This window comes from Equus quagga, chromosome 20 (assembly GCF_021613505.1).
Source record: "Equus quagga isolate Etosha38 chromosome 20, UCLA_HA_Equagga_1.0, whole genome shotgun sequence".
NCBI lineage: Eukaryota > Metazoa > Chordata > Mammalia > Perissodactyla > Equidae > Equus > Equus quagga.
Genome location: NC_060286.1, coordinates 30966243 through 30990154, shown reverse-complemented (window position 1 = coordinate 30990154; position 23912 = coordinate 30966243). Strand labels below are relative to the sequence as shown.

The 23912-nt window shown below is 37.9% G+C and overlaps 1 protein-coding gene across 1 annotated transcript in view; it reads right to left on the bottom strand.

Moving 5' to 3' along the window:
- TTC8 (tetratricopeptide repeat domain 8) overlaps positions 1–22155 on the bottom strand; it is a 49664-nt gene extending 27509 nt beyond the window's left edge. Inside the window, exons 1-6 of the mRNA XM_046646942.1 lie at positions 22013–22155; positions 7510–7630; positions 5539–5602; positions 5293–5452; positions 4982–5071; positions 2731–2775 (exon numbers count right to left, since the gene is read on the bottom strand). Coding sequence (XP_046502898.1) covers positions 2731–2775; positions 4982–5071; positions 5293–5452; positions 5539–5602; positions 7510–7630; positions 22013–22126 — 594 coding nt within the window. The 5' untranslated portion in view covers positions 22127–22155. The remainder of the gene's footprint in view (positions 1–2730; positions 2776–4981; positions 5072–5292; positions 5453–5538; positions 5603–7509; positions 7631–22012) is intronic.
- Between the last annotated feature and the right edge of the window lie 1757 nt (positions 22156–23912).

Sequence of the window (23912 nt, the reverse complement as noted above, 5' to 3'; positions counted from 1 at the left end):
TTATTAACAACAGATTTACCAGACGTACCACTGGGGAATCTGGGTTCAGGGAGCCGAGCATAGTTCCAGAAACCCATTATTTTAAAATTCCCCAGGTAATTCAGAAACAGTCTGATGTAGGAACTGCCCAACAGTCCTAAGATTTGAGGGGCAGGATCACATGGGGTGGGAGGAGCAAGGAGGAGGTCCAGTGGGTGTGTTCTTAATCCATTACTTCTGCTTTAACTCAAGCAGCTCCACTTTTGTCTCTTTTACCTATTAGGGTCTGGATAAGATTTCATTTAAAGAAAAAGGTTTTGCTGCTTAAATAAAACATTTAAAGTCACTGCTCTATTTAAGATTTAAAATCAATGTATATGAAGAACTGTGAAAGCATTCTCTAATACATAAAATATAAAGGTTAAAGTCGGGTATCCTTAAAACCTTTAAAATATTAAGTTCAGTTAGTGCAGAGAATAAATCCTATTTTTTTCAATGTAGTTCCTATTTCTCAACAACATTACGTAGATGCCAAGACGCAGAGTGACGTCCTCAAAACGAATCAATTAATAAGGACACTATCACAACCTACCAGCATTATGATCTACTTTCCGAATTCATCGCCTACAACTCTTCCCCCTCACAGACCTCACTCCAGACACACTGGCCTCCTTACTGTCCGTAAACAATCCAAGCATGCTTCTACTCAGGGCCTCTGCAGTTAAAGTTCTCTCTGACTTACGTGCTCTTCCTACACCTAACTATATGGTTCATCTCCCTTCATTCAGGTCTCTGTTTAAACATCTTTTCAGAGTGGATTTCACTGACCATCTCCCACCCCCTCCAAAATAGCATCTTTCCCCATGTCATTATCTACTCCTTTACCTGCTTTTCTGCTTTCATAGTACTTATTATCCCATGATATGTCATTTATTTTTAAATTTGCTAATTGTCTCTATTCCTTGCCCAACCGGAATATAATCTCCGAAAGAGCAGACGTTTTGTCTGCTTGCTTCTCTCTGTAATCTCAGGATCTAGGCCAGTCCCTGGCACACTGCAGTGGCTCAAAAAATTTTGGACGAAAGAATAAATGCCTCTTCAATAAATGAATTAATCTTCAAAAAATCAAGATATAACTTTATAATACCCCAGTAATTTTAGAGATTTACTCATTTAAGAAATGGAATGGTATTTGGATGTTTCTTTTTAATGACAGTATGACTATACGATTTTACATATCACACTGAGGACCTTTGATCAGCTTTATATTCAGTGAAAATGGCAAGTACTGACTGCTATTTACAGAAATGCACATGATTTCTCAGTTGCCCCAACCTTAGTTTCCTCTTTCCCCTACGTGGCCACGTGCACTAACACTTCATCATAGATAACTCTCATATTCTGTACATCTGGTCCAGGTTCTCACCTACACTTAGTGCCACATCTTGCAACACATGCAGTGGTATCTCCACTTGGATAGCCTTTCACAATTGCACACTCAAAATGCCTTCAAGTGAATTATTCAGCTTCATTACAAACTGACTTCCTTCCCTAATTATCCTATTTCTGTTAGAAAAAAACAACTATTTCTCTCATAGCATCTTTAGGAGGCTGACTTGACCTGTGTTTTTCCTTTGTTCTCCATATCAAATCTATCATCAGGTTCTGTCACTTTCTTTAAAAGGTCTCTTTGATACTCCCATTTTTAGGGATACAGCCTATTTATTTCTCATTCCATACCTTGTTCATGTTTTTATCCTTTCTTTACATTTATTTTCCCTCTTTTCCAAAATAGCCTACTTATTTTATGAATCTTTACTGACATTACCCCTTCTGATTTTTCCCTTTGCTATTTGGTAGCAATTTCACAGTTTGGCAATTATCTTTTAATTGTTTCATTATGTCAATTTTACTTCCTCAGCTAAATTGCATGGTTTGTAGAGACAGGAAAAAATATCACATTTTTATTAGTTTTTCTAGTACATAGCATAGTGGTTGACACACAGAAAACACAACTGAGGAAACCATTTTTATTTTCCTGAATACTTAACATATGGATATAAAGTTTTTTTCCCTGAACTAATAAAAAAAGGAGGGAGAATACTATCTCTAGACACTGCAGAATTAACTACATTCAATTTGACAAAATTTGTGAAATTATTGCTCATTTGCATATTAGCATATAAAAATTGAAACAAACGGAGAAGTCATGTGCATATAATATCAAAATTCTCTGTTAAGAGGCTACCAAGATGACTAATGATTGTGGAAGCTGGGTGATGGGTGATATGAGCTCATTATACTATTCTCTCTACTTTTACATATTTGAAATTTTCTATCATAAAATGTTAAAGGGCAGAGAGAGGGCACACTACAAAGAAACTAGAAATACATGTATTAGTAAATCTATAATACAGTATATGGACTAAAGAAAAAAACAGATAAACAATGCTAACTATGAGTATAAAAAATAAACTTTGATATAAACACATTATGCAGTATTCTCAATTATCTATATCTTGCCCTTTAATAAAGATCTTCATATTCTATGGACCAGGCACAGTTCTTACCACTTCTATATTTACACAAATTTTCCTACTGAAACCGACAGCGGATTTGAAAGTATTAGTAATCCTCCAATCTTTAATAATTTCATCTGTTTATGAGGTGAGAAATAGAACATTTCAGAATCTAAATAACTGGAGTCAGAAAAATCATAATAAAAGAAAATAGCATGAATTCAAAACTTACAGTCTTAACATCATTTTCATGATGAAAGATATACTCAAACAAAGCCTACGAAGAAAAAAGAAGCCAAAAATACATTAGATTTTATTTTAACAAAAGCACTCTATTGTCATATCAAAATTCAAAGGCCATTTTGACAGCAGCTGGATTGAACCAAAATAACAAGGTACTCTACAGTATCTGGGGTTTATAAATAAAGGTTCTATCCATCATTCGTTACAATCACCCATTTTAAAACAGGGTTATTTACAAGTGATTCCTGTTTTTACAGAATATAAGCTGGAAAGTTTAAATAATGGAACAATTTTTTTCACGTTATTCACATTATTTTATTAGAAAGAGACAAATGAAAAGACCAAGTTTAGGATTGTTGTAAAACAGAGTCAGCCCATTTTCTAGACACTCTACATATATTACACAGTGATTGTGATATTAATAAGGACACTTTAGATATGAGAAAATCTGTAAGTTCCTTCTGAAACAAAGTAGATTTTAAGCCTAAAGTGGGGTATTTCTTGCTTAATGTGCACATGGCTCTAATGTGCAGCCGTGGCTGGAAACCACCTACTTTACACTTCACCCAACTCATCTGGATAAGCAAGCACTTACTGGATTACCTTTTGGTGCTACTACATTTGTCCATAATAACATTATTTTACACTTGCAAAGAGGCTAGTGCACCTGGAAGACATCAAGGTTATTAACAGAAAAGACTTGGAGAAAACCAAAAAATAAAAAAGAAATCAGGACAAGACCCTTTTTAAAAACTCCAGCAAACTCTCATTTGTTCAAATACAAAGAAAAAAAGTTGGGAGTGCAGCTGGTACTACTGTTCTCATGAAGAGAATGTTACAACACCCAAGACAGTGTCAAGGAGTCACCAAAAACACCCTAAGCAAAATGCCAATATTAGAAATGAGTCTTGATGACTCAAAGCAAGTTGGGAACCAAAGACAGAAAAACCTGGCATTATTTCTACAACATTCCAAAAAAGCACAAAATCTAGTTCAGTCTAAATCTAGTAACATAGACCAGGTCTGTCCTGGAAGTATCTTAATTTAGTTGAGGAAAATACCTCCACTGACTACACTCCTGGTTAGAAAATAGCAATGGTATGAACTAGCCATCCAGTCACCCCAAGTAAATGGCCTAAAAGGTAGGGAACCAGATATTCCAAATAAATTGTTTTTCAGACTCCACTCTCATAAAGGAAAAAGAAATAAGTAAAGCTTTATGATTCTGCTAAATCAAGTTGACTGGATTGCTGTCATAAGAAATTTAAAAAAAAAAATCTTCAGCATTATTACAGTCTGATTCCCTGTCTACCAACTGGCCTTTCTTTTTCTGATTTAAACTTCAAGTCTGTATGGCTAGACTCCATTTTTATTTTCCCTAGAGTGTTTAATATTTAGTAAATATGTTAAATGCCATTAGAAGTAAGATTAGGAATGAGTTCACTCACGCACAAAATTCACAGAAATTACAACTAAAAACCTGAGCTAAGCTTAAACCAGTTTCCAGAAGATAAGTGCTCCTGGTTCTGAATTATTCCACGCTCACCTTAGTTTTTTATACTGGAAAGGTCATGAAAACCCTCCTTTCTCTCTCTCTCTCAGTCTCTTTCTCTCTCTCTCTCTCTCTCACACACACACACACACACTACTCTCTCTCACACACACACATACTACTCTCTCTCACACACACACTACTCTCTCTCTCTCTCACTTTTTCTTTAATTTAAAGGTGCATTTAATCTTTGAGCAGTTAGAATTACTAATTGGCTTGCCGTTGTCTGGCTTGAGTAACCCTTATTGTGATGCCTGATTAATGACTAATTAGAAGGAGTACATATTTTTTATCTTCTTTTTGACAACCTGAAATCCTACAAGGATAGAAAATTACTTTTCTGAGAATAGTTGAAGCTGGAAGAGAAAAAAAAATACACACACATACAGATGACCTCTTAAGCATTATTCCCCAAAGATGCTGCTGTATATCTGCTTTTTTTTGATATATATTACTGCTCTTTACCAGGATAAAAAGAACTTTCTATAAAAATAGTATATATGCTTGATTCTGATTGTCTTTCCTTAACTCAAGACTAAGAAAAATATTACATATTAGAGTAATTAAACATTTTCATTTCAATCAACACATGGCCTCTCCTTCACAAATTTTTATCCAATCTCTACAATGTCATTATGATAATACTTCTAACGTTACTGCATAACATAAAATAATTTTAAGTACATACCTTTGCCAATTTAGGTTTCTGGGCATATTTTGCTAAATTCAGTCTAGATAAATTTATGAAAGGTCCATCAGGACTTGTAAGCATGGAAGCCTATGGGGAAAAATGATAGAATGAGAAATCTGAAACTCTCTTGAAACATAAATTGAGTTTAATGTGCATAAAAATTATAGAGGCAACATAAGTAAAAAAAAAAAAAAATCACTCTCAAAACTCTTCCACGTAATTCTCCACGATAACAATAGTGAAAAATGATGTAACAAACATAAAGTTCACGTCGGTAACAAAAGGCCACAATAAAGCTGAGAATTTACCGTTCCCAGCCTGACGAATCTGCCAGATGAGCTGGTGATGGGGCGAGCTGTGTAGGCGGTTCTGGGTGTTCTGATGGCCTGCTCCATAGTGCCCGGCCTTCCACTCTGTGTGCTGGGTCTAAGGAAACCTGTAATGGGTCTCCCAGTTTGAGTGACTGGCCTGTGAAGATTGTAAATTGTTAAAATACAAAGAAGATCAGTCTGGCCAATACTTAGTAGAAGATGGTATGAAATAGAAGTGCATACCTGACAGCTGGGCTGGGCCCTCCCATCTGATTAGTTCCAGGGAGTTTCAAAGATGTTCCAGGGCCTATGAGATGAGACAGCAAATTCAATTTATCTATTATTTATTCACCTGTAAAAGCTGTCAGCTAATTTTCAGAATGTGCTGGCCTAGTGGGAAAGATATTAATAACAGGAAATACATTTTATAAATGGGAAATCTGTTTGAGACTAATATTTATTGAGCAACTATCAGGTTACTTTATGTCACCACATTTAATCTTCACACTAAGTCTCTATGGTAGGTATCATTAAGCCATTTAGCAAAGGCACAGAGAGTTAAGCAGACAAGTCAACCTATTAGTAGAGCTGGGATTCAAACCCAAGACTAGCAAGCTCCAATTTATCCAGAGAAAATGAAAACACTAATGCAAAAATATATGTGCACCTCCATGTTCATTGCAGCATTATTTACAATACCCAAGACATGGAAACAACATAAGTGTCCATCGATGGATGAATGGATAAAGAAAATGTGATGTAGATATACATAATCGAATATCACACAGCTATAAAAAAGAATGAAATCTTGCCATCTGTGACAACATGAATAGACCTCCAGGGCATTATGCTAAATGAAATAAATCAGACAGAGAAAAACAAATACTGTATAATCTCACTTACATGTGGAATCTAAAAAAAAACAATCACCACCACCAAGCTCATAGATACAGAGAACAGATTGGTGGTTGCCAGAGGTAGGGGGATAGAGATGGGGTGAAATGGGTGAAGGAGTTCAAAAGGTACAAATTTCCAGTTATAAAATAAATAAGTCCTGGGTATGTACTATACAGCATGGTGACTATAGTTAATAATACTGTGTTGCATATTCGAAAGTTGCTAAGGGAGTAGATCTTAAAAGCACTGATCACAAGAAAAAAAATTTTCTAACTATGTGTGGTGATGGTTGTTAACTAGACGGATGTAGTGATCATTTTGCAATATATACAAATACTGAATCATTATGTTGTACACCTGAAACTGATAAAATGTTATATGTCAATTCCTCAATTAAAAAAAAGGGGGCCAGGCTGGTGGTGTAGCATTTAAGTTCATGCACTCTGCTTTGGCAGCCCCGGGTTCACCGGTTCAGATCCCGGGCGCAGACCTAGCACGAGTCATCAAGCCATGCTGTGGCAGGTGTCCCATGTATAAAATAGAGGAAGATGGGCACAGATGTTAGCTCAGGGCCAATCTTCCTCAGCAAAAAGAGGAAGATTGGCGGGAGATGTTAGCTCAGGGCTAATCTTCCTCTCAAAAAATAAAAAAAAAAAAGACTAGCAGGCCCCAAAGCTCCAAAGCATCAAAATGATGGCTCTATATTCATAGTTTATTTTTCATACACACTTCTCTCAATAAAAGATCATTTACACACAATATCTAGAATTTAGATATTTTAACTCCAAAAGAGCAAATGATGGGGAAAAAGACATTTTAACCGGAGACATATTTTTTTTCTCAATTTTCATTGGAAGCTTTTACCTTACATCATGCATTAGAGCAAATCATCTTCAATTATTACAAGGAAGTGATGTTTCTAAAAATGATCACTTTTTTTTTTAAAAATCCTTTTAGAATACTTTTGTTGTTTGGATGCTTCTTGTGTTTAGGCTCTCAGATACACAATCTCCCGATATAGTAGATAAGCAGTTCAGATAGAATGCATTTTACAAAATATTTAAAAATGCATAATATAGCTTTTATTGAAAAATTGTTATACATCAATCTCACACTTCAAGTTTAAGATAATGTAACTGAATTGTGGAAAGAAAGCCTTTGTACTATAAGGCAGAATAGAGACGACTTACTTGAGGTAATTTTTTCTCATGTATATACATGTTTCATGTATATGATGTCCTGTGTTTATTTTATAGATATAAAGCATTTCTCCTCCTAATGGCATTTCACTTACTTAACTAAAAAACCAATACTCACGTGGAACTTGAGCAATAGCATTTTCATCCAGCATCATTTCTGCAATTCCTTCCTGATTTACATCAATTTCATCTACGTATACCATTTCAGTTAGTGCTCGTGCCTTTAAAATCCAAACTGCCTAAAAAGCATGGATAAAATAAAGCATATATTAAAGAGCATTAGAAGTACTGTATAGCCTACAGAAGCTAGCCATCATTTATTATCTGATTTTTTATTAAGCATGTTTATCACCTAATGCATTATACTAATTTAAAGGGCTATGTCAAGAAACTAATACAGGAAGGCAAGGTCATTATTAATCAAGAAACAACCAATATATCAACTACCTAGTAAATAAAAGTGTGGTAATTACCTGGTAGTCTTCTAACAGGCCTTTTTTTATACGTAAAAGAAGATCTTCAGAGAAAATTTTACTAGAATAATAATTTGAAAACAAATGAATAAAGCTACAACCACAGTGCTCTTTCTGCCTTCCTCCTTCAGGGCTGAGTCCTTCACGAAGACTTTCTTGATCTTTTAACTCTAAACCTACTTCCCTCTTGTCTTTCTCACAGAACACTCTCTTTATACTTTTCTTGTTATGTACTTACCATATTTGACAAACACTGCAATTATCTGGGCATGTGTTTAGCCCTCCCTTCTCCAGAACACAAGCTTTTTTATTTACCTCATTCACTTTTGCATTTTCCATAAAACCTATGGTTTTTGTACACAACAGGTATTCCAAAAATGTTGACTTGAACTAAAATCAATTTCTCCCAATTCCCAATAACTAATCAACACGATCTTGGTTGCTTTGTGATCTAGCCAGTAGAAAAACTGCTAGAAAGTAGGCGGAAAAAATGGAAAAGGTAATTAAGGAATCTGGAAAATAATTTATCAGCTTTGCTTTACCTTGAGAAATGAGATGTAAAGTTGTGCACAATTATTTTGTTAAACATTTAAAATTGCTTTATCAGAAATGTTTACCTTTCTGCTTCACTACAGAATAGAAGCAGAGAACAACAAAGCTCCATGTCCCATGGAGAATTCGAGGAGAAGGCAACTCTTGAGGCAGCAGCATAGAACTAACTCTATAGCATAGAGGAAGCGGCAGCAAGAGAACCTTGGGAGGGGTTAGGGCTCACCACACTAGGGATCTGCCTGAGAAGCAGGCTGAATGAAGGCAAAGGGACTGAGAGAGGAGCTGATGGGAGCCACACGAGGCCCAAAAAGTGCTCACGTAAAGAACTCAAGATGAATCCATTCAGCCAGTCCATATTAATTGAGCACCTCCTAATAACATAGCATTGGGCTAGGTTCTGCAAAGGAGATACGAGGAGATTAAAACATGGATCCTAATTTCCTGAACACATCACCTATCGGATTAAAGGACACGGCAAAGCAGTGCATGATAGTGATAAGTGTGTGGTGTGGAAAATAGTTTTAAAGGAATTAGAAAATAGAGATCTTTTTGTGGGCTAAATTAATTGGGATGCATAAATAAAGATTTTTTTAAAGAAGAGAAAATCTTCATGCTTTCATTTTACTGGGATTAAAGAAGGCTGTTTTCACAATATATTTAGCTTCTTCAAGTGAAATTACATTTGGTTAGATGATTAGTTTTTTGGCTTGTACTTTTCTGGTTGAGGTTTACTGGATTCTTATCGGACAATTTAGAATGAATGTTTCAAATGTTATGTGTAAATTTAACACAATTGAGTGAGCAGAATACGAATTCAAGAACTAATTTGTTTGTAAAAAAATCAACTCCAATTGGAACTGCATCTAACTGCGGGAGCCACCAAAATGTAGAAACAATGTGAGATTTTCACTCATAAAAGATCAGGAAAGTTGCCAGATCTATATAAGCATTCTCAGGGGTCAGCGAAGTCATCACTGGCTTGGACTAACGGTTTAATTTAACTTCAAAGATGGAAATAAGTAATCCTGATCTATCTGAAGTTCCCTCAGTTCATAATGCCCTCCAAGGAGTATCTGATGGCTTTAATTTTTCAAAAGGGCATTCTTTGCTCAGCACTCTCCAGTGGACAGGAAGGACTGTAGCCTTTCCCACGGAAATAGTAAAGCAGGATGTGGGCTCCGCTGGTTCATCCCCATATTACTAGGGAGCACCTACTGTGTGCCAGGTCCTGGGAATAGAGACGACTCAGCCACAACCCAAGTTTCTAGCTCATAATAGTGTTTCAGTGTTACAGGCAAGGTGTAAAAACAAACACCTGGAGCACACTATCAGAGGACAGAGAAAGGCACCCAGCTGCCTCGGGCCGGAGGGAAGGGTAGAAGAGAAGAGTGTGGCTCAGTGGCCAAGACAGGAAAGCACATGCCAGGTAAAGCTAACAACAGGGCAAAAGCAGCACAGCTTGAGGGCTCACGGCACATTTCAAAACTCCAAGAGTTTAAAATAAGTGAAGAATTAGATTCAGACGCAAGAGTAGTCAGAGAAGCAGCTAGAGAAAAAGGCAGCAGCAGATAATGGACCCTGTATGCCACAAGGAGGTATATGGATGTTTATCCTGATGAGGAGGAGCCAATGAAGCTTCAGAAGCATGATTTGGAGTCCCAGTTAGATGGACTTTCTAAAAGTCAAGTTTTTATTATTATAGTATCATTTATATAGCTGGGTATTAATTATCTATGCATTTTTTTTAACTATTTCCATGTCCATACTGTTACCTCATAGTCCAATCCATCATGCTTCTTGACATCCATCCTTCTACTAACCTCTCAAAAAATTAAGAGTTTTTCTGTGAGGCTAACCAAAACCTAGGAAAGTAAATCCACTATTCCCTCCCCACCAAATGAATAAATGCTTCAGAAGCCAAACAGAAACATCTTTTTAAAAATTTTATTCCATAAGAATTCATTTTTTCAATAATGATAAATAGAACTACATTTGTTTCAGTTTCTAAAATCTAATTCTTAAGAAGCAGAAATAATGATGTAAATTTTTGATATGTAAAGATCCACAATAAAATCTACTTAAACCATTATTTAATTTTAAATTTCATAAGTATTTGAGAATATTAATCTTCCTGACTTTCCTTCTGTCCTAACAAAAAATGACCTTGAAAATCACATATCATTGCTTGATTAAACATCAGACTGTAGTCAAAGAACTGCTCTTGGCAATGTGAATAATTCTTGGGATTTTAATGAAAATAGCAGATGGGGCTTTGGCTTTTTAAAAAAAATTAAAAATTTTATTTTGGAAGCAAACCAAGCACATTTTACAGCCCTCAAATCCACTGCTTGTTTAAATTTAAAAAAAAAAAGTTCAATACTAATCAGTGATTAAAATAAAATGCATATCAAAGCACAATCAGTGATCCCAAACTGCCCCTTGAATCTGAATAAAAATATTTGGCTTTATCAGATATGTTTAACTTGTTTGAATACCTATGTATTGGAAGTACTGTGAAACCAATAAAAATAATAGATGCTTAGAAACTTTTTTTAAGAAAAAAGCATAGATCCTCTCAATCTATGTGAGTAATCATCACATCAATTATTTCCTTTTTAATGTGTGAAACATAACACCACCTCATTCACCTACTGAGTTAGTGTACAGGACATTACTCTTGAGGCAAATATCTGCCAGCTAACATCGAGAAAATATTGACTTACTTGTACTGCCTTCTGTGAGGTTAATCCCATTTTAGTTATGAAAATAAACATATGAAAAGGTTAAAACTCTACTGACCGAGTAAAATATGTTTAAATCGTTCTGCTCCTCTTAATACAGAATGCAAGGCCAGTAGTTTAAGGCATGTAAGAAACAATTTTGCTATGTTATTATTAGAATAAAGCTACCAAAAGAACAGTCTGTCTAACCTGATTTAGACATCATGAGAATCAGTAACATTTGACACTCTGCCTACTCTACGAAAATGAAAACTTAGGCACAAAATATTGAGTTGTAAAGCCTCATTTATTTTGAAGTTGTAAAAATGTGCAAAAGAGGAAAGGCAAAAAGCGTGAACAGTGAGATCAAAAGAATCCAGTCAGCCTTGTTCCCTTTTATTCTTTTAGATCACTATCCAGGGGATAATTAGGTCCACAGTAACAGAACAGCAAATACTAAAAACAGGTCCTTCATGAAGTCCCTGTGCTGGTTTGAAACTTCCAAATGCCATTTACAGTTGTAAAAGCATACCAACAAAGCAAATTATTGATGTTTTAATTTAATTTTAATCAAAATCAAAATCACTGAAAACAAAAAGCACATTATTTACTCTATTTATAATTTAGGTCCTTTTAAAATGACTTCTACATATATTATGCAAAAAATAGTTTTGCACCAGCTATCAATTTGGAAAACATGATTATGAACATTCCAAAGACAAATGTTATCCTTTTAAAGAACAGAGAGTGCTATATTTTAACCTATTTACCGAGTTTTGTTTAATACTATGCAGGCCTCCAGAAGAGTACTTTGTATATCGCATTCTTTTAAAAGGCCTGATGATTACTCATATGAACCCCATATAAAGTTCAAATTGTTTATTTACCTAAAAACCACTGTTAAAATTCTCTCTCACTTGGCAGGGCAAGTATCTGGCAATATTTAAGCTCTCTGATTTACCACTCTCTCATCTCTTCTCCTTATTCCCAGACTTACTGGAAACCCTCTTGGGGTAAAAGCTTCACCAGCCAGGAGTCCCCCTAACACACCTCCTCTCCCTGGGCTCCCTCCCCACTCATTCGCTGTGTCTTATCCAGTTAGCAGATTAGCAGGGCTCTCTGGCCGCCTCACATCTCTAACCAAGTTGATTTGGTAGACGTGGCTGTCTGGCCAGTATCCCTTCCTTTCTTACTCACTGTGGCAGGCACCTCTCTCTAAAGCCAAGACCTTCCCAAGAAAAGCCAGCCTACTTGTTACTCAAAACACACTGTTCAGTCCACCGCAGCCTTTTCAGACACTTGTGGCTCTGCTGACTTCTTGGCTCCCTTTCTAAGCCTCTGCTTCCCCTTGCCTCCTTCTTTATTTTTCTCATCCTTTGGTCAAAACTGGTCATTTCTCTTTAAGCTCCAAGTCTTAATGAGTGGAGTGCATAGTTCCACTAGGCTACCCACCCAGAGATACAAAAGAGTCAGAAATATAATCGTTTACATAAGATAAGAAGGTAGAGAATATCAGGTAGATATGGCTAACTTTATAATAGCACAAGTAGATAGGAAGCGAATTTTCTAATCTATAACAACAACTAAGCAATAGTAATTAAAGTATTCTCTAAACTAAAGGTTGCAGCTAAACCTTTACCTGAGACACTGGCAATTCAGGATCTGGTTCCTGGAAAGCATTAAGAAGGTAGTAAACATTTTTAAGAAATACAGTTTCTAACATAGAAAGTCTTAATGACCTACCAACTGCCTGTAGGTGGACTCAAACTCATTCGATAAAAATCCAAATATTAACTTTAACCTTTCTCCACAAGTGCTTTCAGGAGTTCTGTAAAACTAATAGACACTGAAGAATGCTAAATTTTCTATTATCAGAAAATTCTAATTACTCTAACCTCACTTAGAGCACAGAGAAGACATCTTAACTACTTGTTTAATGAAGACACAGTATCCCAGTATACCACATATGTATACTGTGCGAAGACACAGTATCTCAGGATACCAGGCAAATGTATACCAAGGAAACATTTCCTTATATTCAAAAGTCAGTTCATAGTAGTTAAAACGTTCACACTTTACTCACTTGAGGAGGAGAAGGAAAACCCACAAACTATAAACCCTTCTATTCCTCACAAATATAATGCGGTTAGTGGCTGAAGATAAGAAATTAACTCTGTACGCCCTCTGAGAAATTTTTATAAATGGTCTATATAATATATATTAGTGCCAGGTGCTGCTAAACTCAGGTTCTTTTCTGTCCAAATTAAATAGAAATCCATTGGTAAAAAATCAGACTTATAACAAACTTATTTATAAAACATCTCCGCTTACATGTCTACAGTCAGCCGCCTCTGTTGAACACTTAATCTGCAACGTGTTTTATTGAGGAAGCTACTAAGAAACAGAAAAAGGAAAGGAAAAAAAAAAGATTCTTGCTTTCCTCGCTTTCTACAGCTCTAAAATTCAAAAAGAATACCCTAAATATGTTTTTAAGAGTACATTATATGTGTAGGGCTGGCCCCGTGGCTGAGTAGTTAAGTTGGCGTGCTCCGCTTTGGCGGCCCAGGGTTTCGCTGGTTCGGATCCTGGGCGCGGACACGGCACTGCTCAGCAGGCCATGCTGAGGCGGCGTCCCATGTGCCACAACTAGAAGGATCCACAACTAAAAATACATAACTATGTACCTGGGGACTTTGAGGAGAAAAAGGAAAAATAAAATCTTTAAAAAAACCCAGAATACATTATATGTGCAAGCAATGCATAACCCACCTGGACACCACTCAAGGATAAGCAGCTTCTTTAGCAAGACACATGGTAGGATGCATGAGAGGAAAAGGTTAAGCTAGGCTAGAGGGTGAGGGCCCTGTGGGATTTAGAGGATATTTGGCAATCAGCTGAACCAAACCCAAAACAGCAACTAAGAACACAGAGCAATTGGGGGTTTCCAACTCCAGTGTGTGTAATAAATATCTGGAAAAAGTACAGATTTCCTAGCTCCCACAGTCCATACTTAGAGAAACACACTGATATAGGCAATGAGATGACGTAGGAAGTAACCCTTTCTCTTCTTTCTTCTACTTATTTGAATACATGTCTGTCTGACCCATTATCTCATCTGAGTCTTGTAACAGCCATCTGAGGGAGGCAGGTAAGTGTTATAATCCATTTCACAGATAAGGAATCAAATTCAGAGATGTCATGTAATTTGCTCAAGGTCACACAAAGAAGCCAGAGCTCTTTCTTGCCAGTGCATCTTGGAGATAAAAAATGAGTTTGAAATAATAAGGCAGGATTGAAGGGTAAAGTGTAGGAGAGATACAAGATAAGTTTCATATAGAAAGGGAAAAAAAGTTTATCAAAGGTGATTGCAGACAATGCTTGAAAAAGAAAAGAAACGAAACGAGTGAAAGGAGACAGAAGCCACTGATAGGAAGTAAAAGCTGGATGCTTGTTATTCTGCCAAGGGCAGGAAGATTCCTCCAGTGGCCCAAACTAAAACCAGCAGCTCAACCTCAGAGAGCTCTGTTCACTGCTGAAGGCCTTCATGTTCTCTCTGTCTCGTTCTTATTCTCCAGAGGAATACATTTATAGTCTACCATACAGGTAAAGGGCAGGTAAGGAAATGATGTGAAATGAGAAGGTCTGAGAAGAAAATGAGAGACCTAGAGGATTGGAAGGTGTAGAGTCAGTTGAGGTTGTGTGGATGGAAGATGAAAACAAGGCCTAAATGGGAGTAAGGCAGAGAACTCATAAATCTCATAACATCCTCCTGGCCTCCCTGGCACTCTGCTAGGTACTGAAAACATTCTAAGGGGGAAGGCACATAGTTAAATAAATTACAATACAATGTGTTAAATGCTATACTCAAGTTATGGACCAATTATAGAGGTCTCAGATGAAGGGAAGATTATAGATGACTTGGATGGAGAGGGGAAAAGCAGAACACATGAGAGATAAGAAGTGAGTCAGAGAGGAACGAAAGAGATTATTCTGGAAATTATTGAGTGCCAATGATCTATGAACTATATTCAACATCATTTTATTATCAATTTCACTGGACACTTTACTCACGGGTGCTTTCCAGATTACCAACAATCCTTTCAGAAAAATACAAATGTCAGAATCCTACATGCAAATGTCTCTAGCTATATAGAGACAATGGTAGCTAATATTTTTGATGACTTACCATGTACTAATGAACTTAACCCTCACAACAATCCTTTGAGGTAGGTATATGACCATCCCCATTTTACAGATGAGAAAACTGTGAGGTCAAGTTCTACAGACGCTATTTAAACACAGACACTCTGGGTCAACAGCATGCACTTTGCTGAGTATGTGAGATCATAGCAAGGCTGGAAAGTAAACTACCATCAGGTGTGGGGAGACCAAGGCGAGGTATGGCTGGTCTGGAGATCCATCAGGAGCAGCACAACCATGAAAGAAAAGAGTCGGGATGTATTAATTTAGAGACAGGGCAAAATTTTTTTAAATCAGTGAGACCTTCATCTTTGAGTCTCTCTCAATTATAGTTTCGTGATTTAAATTAATTCACCCATAAGGGAACCACAGGTTAGGTTCACTTGGTCCAGCAAATTATTTCCATGGGTATCAGCATGGTTGAGTAGAAAGCACGAGGCCCAGCCCTAGAGTCAGAAGACCGGGCTTGATCCTCAGGGGCCACTTAGCTGCGTGACCTTGAACAAGTCAACAGTCATGCTCCTCTCAAATTGGAGCAATAGCACCTACTTTATAGGATAGTTTTAACAACAAAACCTTGCATTTTTAAGAATACTTCATGAATTTCAGAGTTCTTTCACATATACTATCATGGTTAATGAAGTGTAAGGTGGTAGCACTTTCAACAAGAACTATCAGTCACACAGAATTTCTCTAGAAAAACACTTACATCAGGAACAGAAAAGCACCAAACTCTCTATTACTTCCCTTTTCAGAACTCAGAACTGACTCCCAGGTATGGTACACAGATTAAAACTTCCCTTTGAATCTCCTTCCAAGTGAGTGAGCAAGGCGACAGGGCAAGTAGAGCGCCACTGCCTAGAACCAACAAATACTCATTAGCATCCACTTCAATTCACATCAGTTTGCTTCCTTCCTTCCTCCCCAGGGCCCAGCCTTCTCTTAGGTTGCTGCTATTACTTCAGGGAATTAAATCTCCAGATAATTCTAAATGCAACTTCCTAATTGCAACCAATACTTACTCTGGCTAATGAGTCTATCCAGCTCTGCTCTTAAACTACGGAGTTATTATTCAGAATTTAGCAATAACAGGAAGGAAAAGAATGTAAGAGAACAGAGAAATGGATGGATTTCAGAAGGTTTAGGGAGAGCTAGTGACCAAGTAGCCAAGTGGGAACGTAATCTGTATAACTCAGCAGAAACACAAATTCATAAAATGAACTGCTCCGCAGGGTATGCACCCGAAAGATCAAGTCTGGCTCGAAGTCTCCATGGCCCCAAAGAGGAAACAAATTAGAGAATCACAGAGAAAGATGTTTTTTGGCTTGGATCACCAGATCACTGTCTCAATCAACTACTAAAATATAGTTCACTGGGAAGCCCTGTTCCCCAGCTTCCATCTAAGCCAAGGGTTTTCGGCCTTTTCTCTATCTTCAAATCACTTAGAATAAAAACCTCCTCCTCTCTGTAACACCTCTCATTATAAGCAGAGATTGAGGGTGGGGAAGGAGAATGTGAATTACCTCCATTCTGATATACAGCTAACACTCCCGACTCCCAGAATCACTGATTTTAACAATTTGCAAAAGGACACTGCCTTTTAAAAACCCCACTACCTGAAAAACCTCCATATTTTATGAACTGTTTAATTATAATGGAGCTAAAAAATCAGATCTGGTTTTAAAGCCAAGAATCTGACATATGGAACACAAAGAACAGTAATCAGATTAAGCAACTAATCAGGATGAGCGACATGAGCAGTAGAGGCGAGCGTTCCCTCTAGGTCATATTGCTGTGTGGAAGACCAGTTCTCCTTTTTACATCATAACTTTTAACCACTTTTTCAGTCATGATTTAAAGAACACTTGAAAAAAAGACAACGTCTCTCTACGAATTGCTTGTTCTGACTGTATTTTATCAAACAGGGAAACTATGATAAATTATCCAGTTATCCTTCTTAATTCTTAACAACTCAGAACCTTAATATCCCTCATGCTTACAGACCTGCCCTCTGTTTCTCATCAGCCTGCATCTGGGAAGCAGTTCAGAATCCATCTTCTTCAAAAAGCCTTCCCCATTACCAAACACCATGTTATTATATTCACCCTACCCTTCAGGCCTTTTGGATCCAAATAAAAATGTATTACTCTAAAGAAACATGCTAGTCCACAGTACATCATTCCTCTTTGGCCAACCTGAGTACCCTGACTTTGGCAAGAATCAAAATTAAATAAAATCCAGATGTCCTAATAGGAAGCACAGGCACTAATTAAATATTTTTGATGATACTATACCAAAACAGTATCTCTTAAAGGAGAAATAAGTTTAAAAGAAATAGTCTTAAAGGTGGGCTTCAACCAGAAGGCTGACATATCAGGACCGAAACGTTATCTTTTTGAAGCTCCCTGAACCAGCTTACAAGATTAAGAAACAACTAATCACTTCAGAGAAGTTGTCTTCATCTGGGGGAAAAAACAGCAAGACCAAAAGTGAAAATTAACATCAAAAACAAAAACTATTTTTGTTCTGGGGGGAAAAGAAAGGCAAGAGCAAAAATGAATCCATTTGGCACTCAGAAGAAACATTTCATTTCCTTGCTCTTCTATGAGTCCAGGCACTGCTTCAAAGTCACTCATTTGTACTACAATCAGTTTGCTGGCACAGGAATGGTAATTCAAAGAGCTGAAGAGGAAAAGTACTTTAAAATGCAGAAGCCTCAGAAAAGCCCCATGAGGCTAAAGGAGCACATGAAGATAAACCAGCTAACTATGGAGCTGAGGACCAGCTGCTTCTGGTCTGATCACATTTCTGTTAGCTTTTCATAAATTGCTAGTCTCTCCATCACTTAACTTCCTCCACCGAAACAATAAGAGCACTGTAAGAAATACAATAATGATAATTACTATTAGAAACACTCTCCTTGAGGCATCTAGGAAGAATTTTCTCAACTGATTTAGAAAAACTGACCCTTAAAACAAGAAATGAATTAAGAACGTCTATGATGTAATTACATTTATTTGAAAAGGTAAAGGTACATTTAAAAACATATAGGGCTGAGAATTAAGGATGGGGGACAGCGAGAGACAAAGATCATCAGGCAACTAAGATGATCTTCATCAACAGGTAGGAAGCTGGCACATATGAATAATGCCATCAAAACGCATATATAAATATGATCAATGCACTCATTCAGCAAATACACAACGAGAGCCCCGTGGGCCGGACTCTGTGCCATACCACACAGATCTGCCACCCCAGACTCATGTTCTAAGGGAAGGAAAGAGAATTTTCAAGCTTTTAATCAAAGGAACCTCCTTAGGCTTCCTAAAGCTCTTCATTAATTGTATCAGCACTCAAACATAAATATCTTAAAACTTTTTTAATTAATTAAGAAAAAAGTAAGATTTCTTCAAGTTTGGGGAAATCATACTGGAAAGTATTTCTAAAATGAACTAACAATTAGGTACAAAATAAACAAGTTGGTGCTAAGAAAAGCATACAGTCAAAAAGCACAGCGTTTAAAGGTTGGGTCAAAACTAACATGAGCGAACCCTATAATTTCAGAAGCCCTATCCAGGTATCAAAAGCCCAGTTTGGTAAGGTAACGTCAAGATAAACTTCTATTCCTGGTGAAATGCTACTCATTGTTCTGCCAATATATATAGTTCCTTCTTAAATAAACTTTCTCAGCAAGACAAATAGAAAGGATTAGAAAGGAAAAGAATATCATAAATTCTTCTGGATCTGGTACTGACCTCCTTGGCCTACTCTGATATTTGTAGGAGGTGAATACATCAACCCCTGCTCATAACAATAAAACAGTAACAAAGAATAACATTTAAAAAACATGTCTATGGTATTAGAGATTAATTATGTACTATATTATGCAATATTATTTCAAATCCACAACAAATAGGACAATGGAACAGGCCAGGACCTAACAAGACCGTTGCCATAATGATCTTGACCATGTCAAAAGGTTAACCAACACCACCACCACCATTTCCTAGGACGATCTTGTGTCTTTTTTTCCTCCATCATCATTATCAAAATCAATTCCACCAAAACCTGCAACAAGCCAATCTTCTAAGAGGGCCAGAAAGCCAACGGGAACTGTACGAGAGGCCAGATAAAAAGATCCAAACTCTTAGCTCATTTAGCTGCAATTTGGGAGATTTTAATTGAAGTACCTATTTGTTCATTCTATTCTTCCTAGATAAAAGGAAAAGGGTCAAGAAGATCTCTTCTACGGGCCCTTCTTAGCCATTAATAAAAACACTACTGTTTTGCCTATGCATTTCCCAAAGTGACATCTCCCTGGGATAACAAGGGAGATATCTGTACCTTTGTCCCCACAAAAAGGAACCAGTCAGAGGTCAAATAAGTTTCAGAATACTATCTTAATCAAAATTAGGCAGGTTTCCTTCCTTCAGGACTTCTCAGAGCCTTTAATCCAAGTACAAAGACCTGTCAACTTTACTTTTAGCTAGAATCTTGAAAAAGGCACACATGGGAAAATGTACTGGGAAAAGTTCAGAAACACAGTTTTGAAAACTCAGGCTACATAAGCGCCACAGGCAGCACAGTATAGACAAAGGGAATGGCTCACCAGCTTTATAACTTTGGACAAATTACTTCACCTTGAGCCTCAGTGTGCTCAATCTGTAAAATGGGGAAATAGTACTAACTTCCTAAGATAGCCGAGGATTAAATAACATATAAACCATCTGAACCAAGCCTGACACAGAGTAAATACTCAATAATTGTTAGCTCTTATTTTTGTTACCTACTTTGCAAGGTTATTCTAAGCACAGAAATACATATCATTTATAGAACTTATGCCTGGCAAGTAGTAAGCACTCAATAAAAGGTCACTGAATTGAACACATAAAGTCCTGATCACAGTGCCTAGCACAAACTAAATCTAAATTCATAGGTGCAGCACTGAATGTCACTATGATTATATGTCATCAAGTTTATAGGGTCTTAATCATTAATAAAAACACTGCTGCTTTGCCTGTAACAACATTTCCCAAGGTGACAGCTCCCTAGGATGCTAACAACAAAGAGATCTCACCCTTGACTGCTTCCAAAACAGGAATCAGCAGTCAAGTAAGTTTTAGAACTATTGCGTTAATCAAAATTACGCAAAATTGTTTCTTTCCTTCAGAACTTTCCAGAGCCGTTAGTACGAATCTTGAACCTCTAAGAGGGGAATACACATTTCCCAAATGCATTTAACGAGGAAACTTTCCTCCTATGAGCAGCTCTTAGGACTTGTGTGTGGAACACAGAACGGAAACTACCCTAACTCAACAGAAAAGTGGAAACACTATGTAAAGTTCTTGCAAACCATTGTGCCTAGAACAATGGTCCATCACAGGTTTGTATCAAACTTTTGGTGTACACACATAAAGGGGTCAATATTTTGTAATGGTTCCCAAACATAGTTGATCATGGAATCTTTATCTTTTCCTTTTTTTTTTTTGAGTACCATCTGTGGGACTACTGTCCCAAGAAACACCCTTGGAAAAATGCTTGTCTGGGGAAGCAGAGTCCTATTAACTAACAGGAACTAACACGAACAGGACCTAGCTTAGCAGTCCCACTGACACAGATTGTTCTAGGTGAGATGCCATGTCTATCTAAAGGCCAAAATGTTCATCTCAACAGGTTATCCTCCATCCATTTGCTGGGAGCTAAGGCAGAGCCTAGTAACACTGTTCACATCCATTCCTCCGCTTACGTAACTCCCCTCAATTTTCCTTTTCTTCTAACATCTCCCAGGCAACACTACTAGAGGAAAGCTGGGAAACTAGAGCTATATAACTACATGCTGCATTTACTAGAAGCACTGAAAAACGGCTACAACTCTGCTCCTATTTTCCCTAGTCCTCCTTTTTGCCTCTTCCAAAAGCTACAGGCCCACCAAAGTTGTATCTCCCACACACGTAGTATGACCTTTTCACTGGCTTTATTCAGTATTTCTCTTTTTTAGGAGAACATAAACTATTACTGTAGTTTAAGTTCTATTTTAATCAATGCCATCATTCCTTCTTTTAGGGGGACTTTTTTCCCCATCCCTCCCTCCTAATAATAAATGTATCTCTTCCCCTCCTAGATTTTCTTCTAACTTGCATTATTTGCCTCAAGTTGCACTCATGTCCCAGAATCAAAGGCTCCTTCACTCTTGAACAACATTTTTTAAGATGAAGTGGAAGGATCACACGTTAGATCCAAAAGAAAAAAGGCAGCTATTTCAACAGGGAGAGGGAAGTTCCAAATCTTTATGTTTATACATAATTGTTTTAGAAATTAAAAACGCACATGCAGCGAGCTTAAGAGCCCATCCGGATGCAAGTATACATGAATTACAAAATTCAGCGCTTTAAGTGTTCCTTTAAGGGACACTCAAAGGAAGGTGGGTGCTGAAGTTTGAGGAGGGGGCGGTCATGGCACAGCACTCGTGGGTCCTGAGGGGACTAGGGGACGCCGCGGACAGGGACCCGCCGGCCACAGCTCCACGAGGGTTTTGCTCCAGGCGCCTCCGCGGACCACACGGTCAACCTGGCCCTGGATCTTACTCTCCGGAGCCCCCACCCGGGGCTCGGGGATTCCCCCCGAGCCCTCTGCCTCATCGCCGGGATGCACAGGGCTGACGGGGTCCGGCCAGTACCTGGTCATAAGGGGACTTCTCCAGCATCTGCGTGCACAGATCCGCGCAGAGCTGGAACTTCCTGCGCCTAAAATAGCTCCAGGCCAGGAGCAGCGGCTCCATCTCCGAGGCCATGGCGGCAGAGGGCGGCCCGCGAAGGACCAGGGCCCTGCCCAGGGAGGAGGGGTGAGGAGCAGGCGGCGTCCAACTCTGCCCGGCAACGCGCGGGGACAGGGGCCTTGCCAGAGAGGAGCCTGCATCGCGCCTGCGAACAGAAAAAAGAAAAAAAAAACACCGCCAGCAGAGCTCAGCTATAGGGCTTGCTAAACCTAGGTGCAAAAAATGTGTACTTTTAAAGGTTAAATATTTCAATAATTTCAAAAAGGCACTGCGGCTAAATTAACAGGCAGTGATTTAGACACCTCCGACTGGGGTCCTCCACCCTCCCAGAGTAGGCGCTGTTGCCTAGCAACGGAACGCTGTGCTTACTCTGCCAGTCCTGGAAAAGTCCTGGGAGTTGACCCTCTGACTCTCACTCTCCTGCTCTTACCCTTTGCGCGTTCCTACCCTTATCACTTACCCTTTCGACTCTAAAAGCACAAACATGAGAACAGCTTCTTCAGCACCGTCCCGCCCATCAGAAACCAAAACCCTAAATCCTAAAGCTCTCCAGTCTGTTTCTCGAAGTCCTTCTCACCGAATCTCAACGTCCGAATTGAAAGGAGCATCAGAGATTACAGCCCAATCTATTCATTTTACAGATGAGAAACTGAGATTGGCTCAGAGAAATTATTTACCTAAGGTCGCATGGAGTTAGGGAGCTGGACTGTCATCTGGGTGACTACAGGCTGTTAAATTCGTTTGCTAATTCGGCGATGCATCGGGATTCTGGATTAGAAACTGGTGACACTTCTACCAAACAAGATAATGTATGCAAAAAATTTGAAAGGAGTTTTTCGAAACACCATCTCCAAGCACATGCTATCAAAGGTTTACTTGTGCAGAGTGACTTCTTCAGGCACAATTCTGACTTTCCTCTAGAGATTTACACAGATGACAAATACCTTTAATGGTTATAAAGAGCAGTGTGACCGGGCTAAATTCAGGTAGACTTCATTATGAAAGACTAGGAGATCTTTCGTCCTTGCATCCTTCCTACCACAGAGGAGAGGCAGGAGAGGAAAAATTAATACTGAAGAACTTTCTGATCAGGTCTAAATCTCTTTCACAGATAAGAAAGAACTGACAACAGCTCTTAGCAAAGATAAATCACTCGCAATTTTCTCAAACCGCTAGGGTACCATAACGCATGCATTATATTTAATCCAGATATCTATATCTTTCATATTAACTATCAACTCCACGGTTTATTTGGATTTCAGTAGTTTTTCCCTAATATCCTTTTTCTACTCCAGGATACCATGTTACATTTAATCGTCGTGTCTCCTTTACCTCCTCTAGTCTATGACAGTTTCTCAGACGTTTCCTGTTTATGATGACCTTGACAGTTTTGAAGAGTGCTGGTCAAGTATTTTGTAGAATGGGGAGCTTTTAAAAATAAAGATGCCCAAATTCGATCTCTAGAGATTCTGACTTAAATGGTTTGACATAGGGCTAGAGCATAAGTATTGTTTTAAGTTTCCTGTGGGATTCTGATTGGCAGGCAGTGTTGAACAACCACTGTGTTGAGTCTAAATGGTCTTGTATATATTGAGATTATTGCCAACTTCCTCGACAGAAACAAGATTTGCATAAGTCAGATAAATAAATACACATATTTATATGAAAATAAATAGGGGACAAAAAAGAGGTATTCAAATATTTTAGGAGTATATAATTCATCCTAGCTTCTTTCAGATGGCTAATTTTTTTTCCTTTCAGAAAAGTCAAATGGATGAGGAATATTGTAGAATACTTAAAT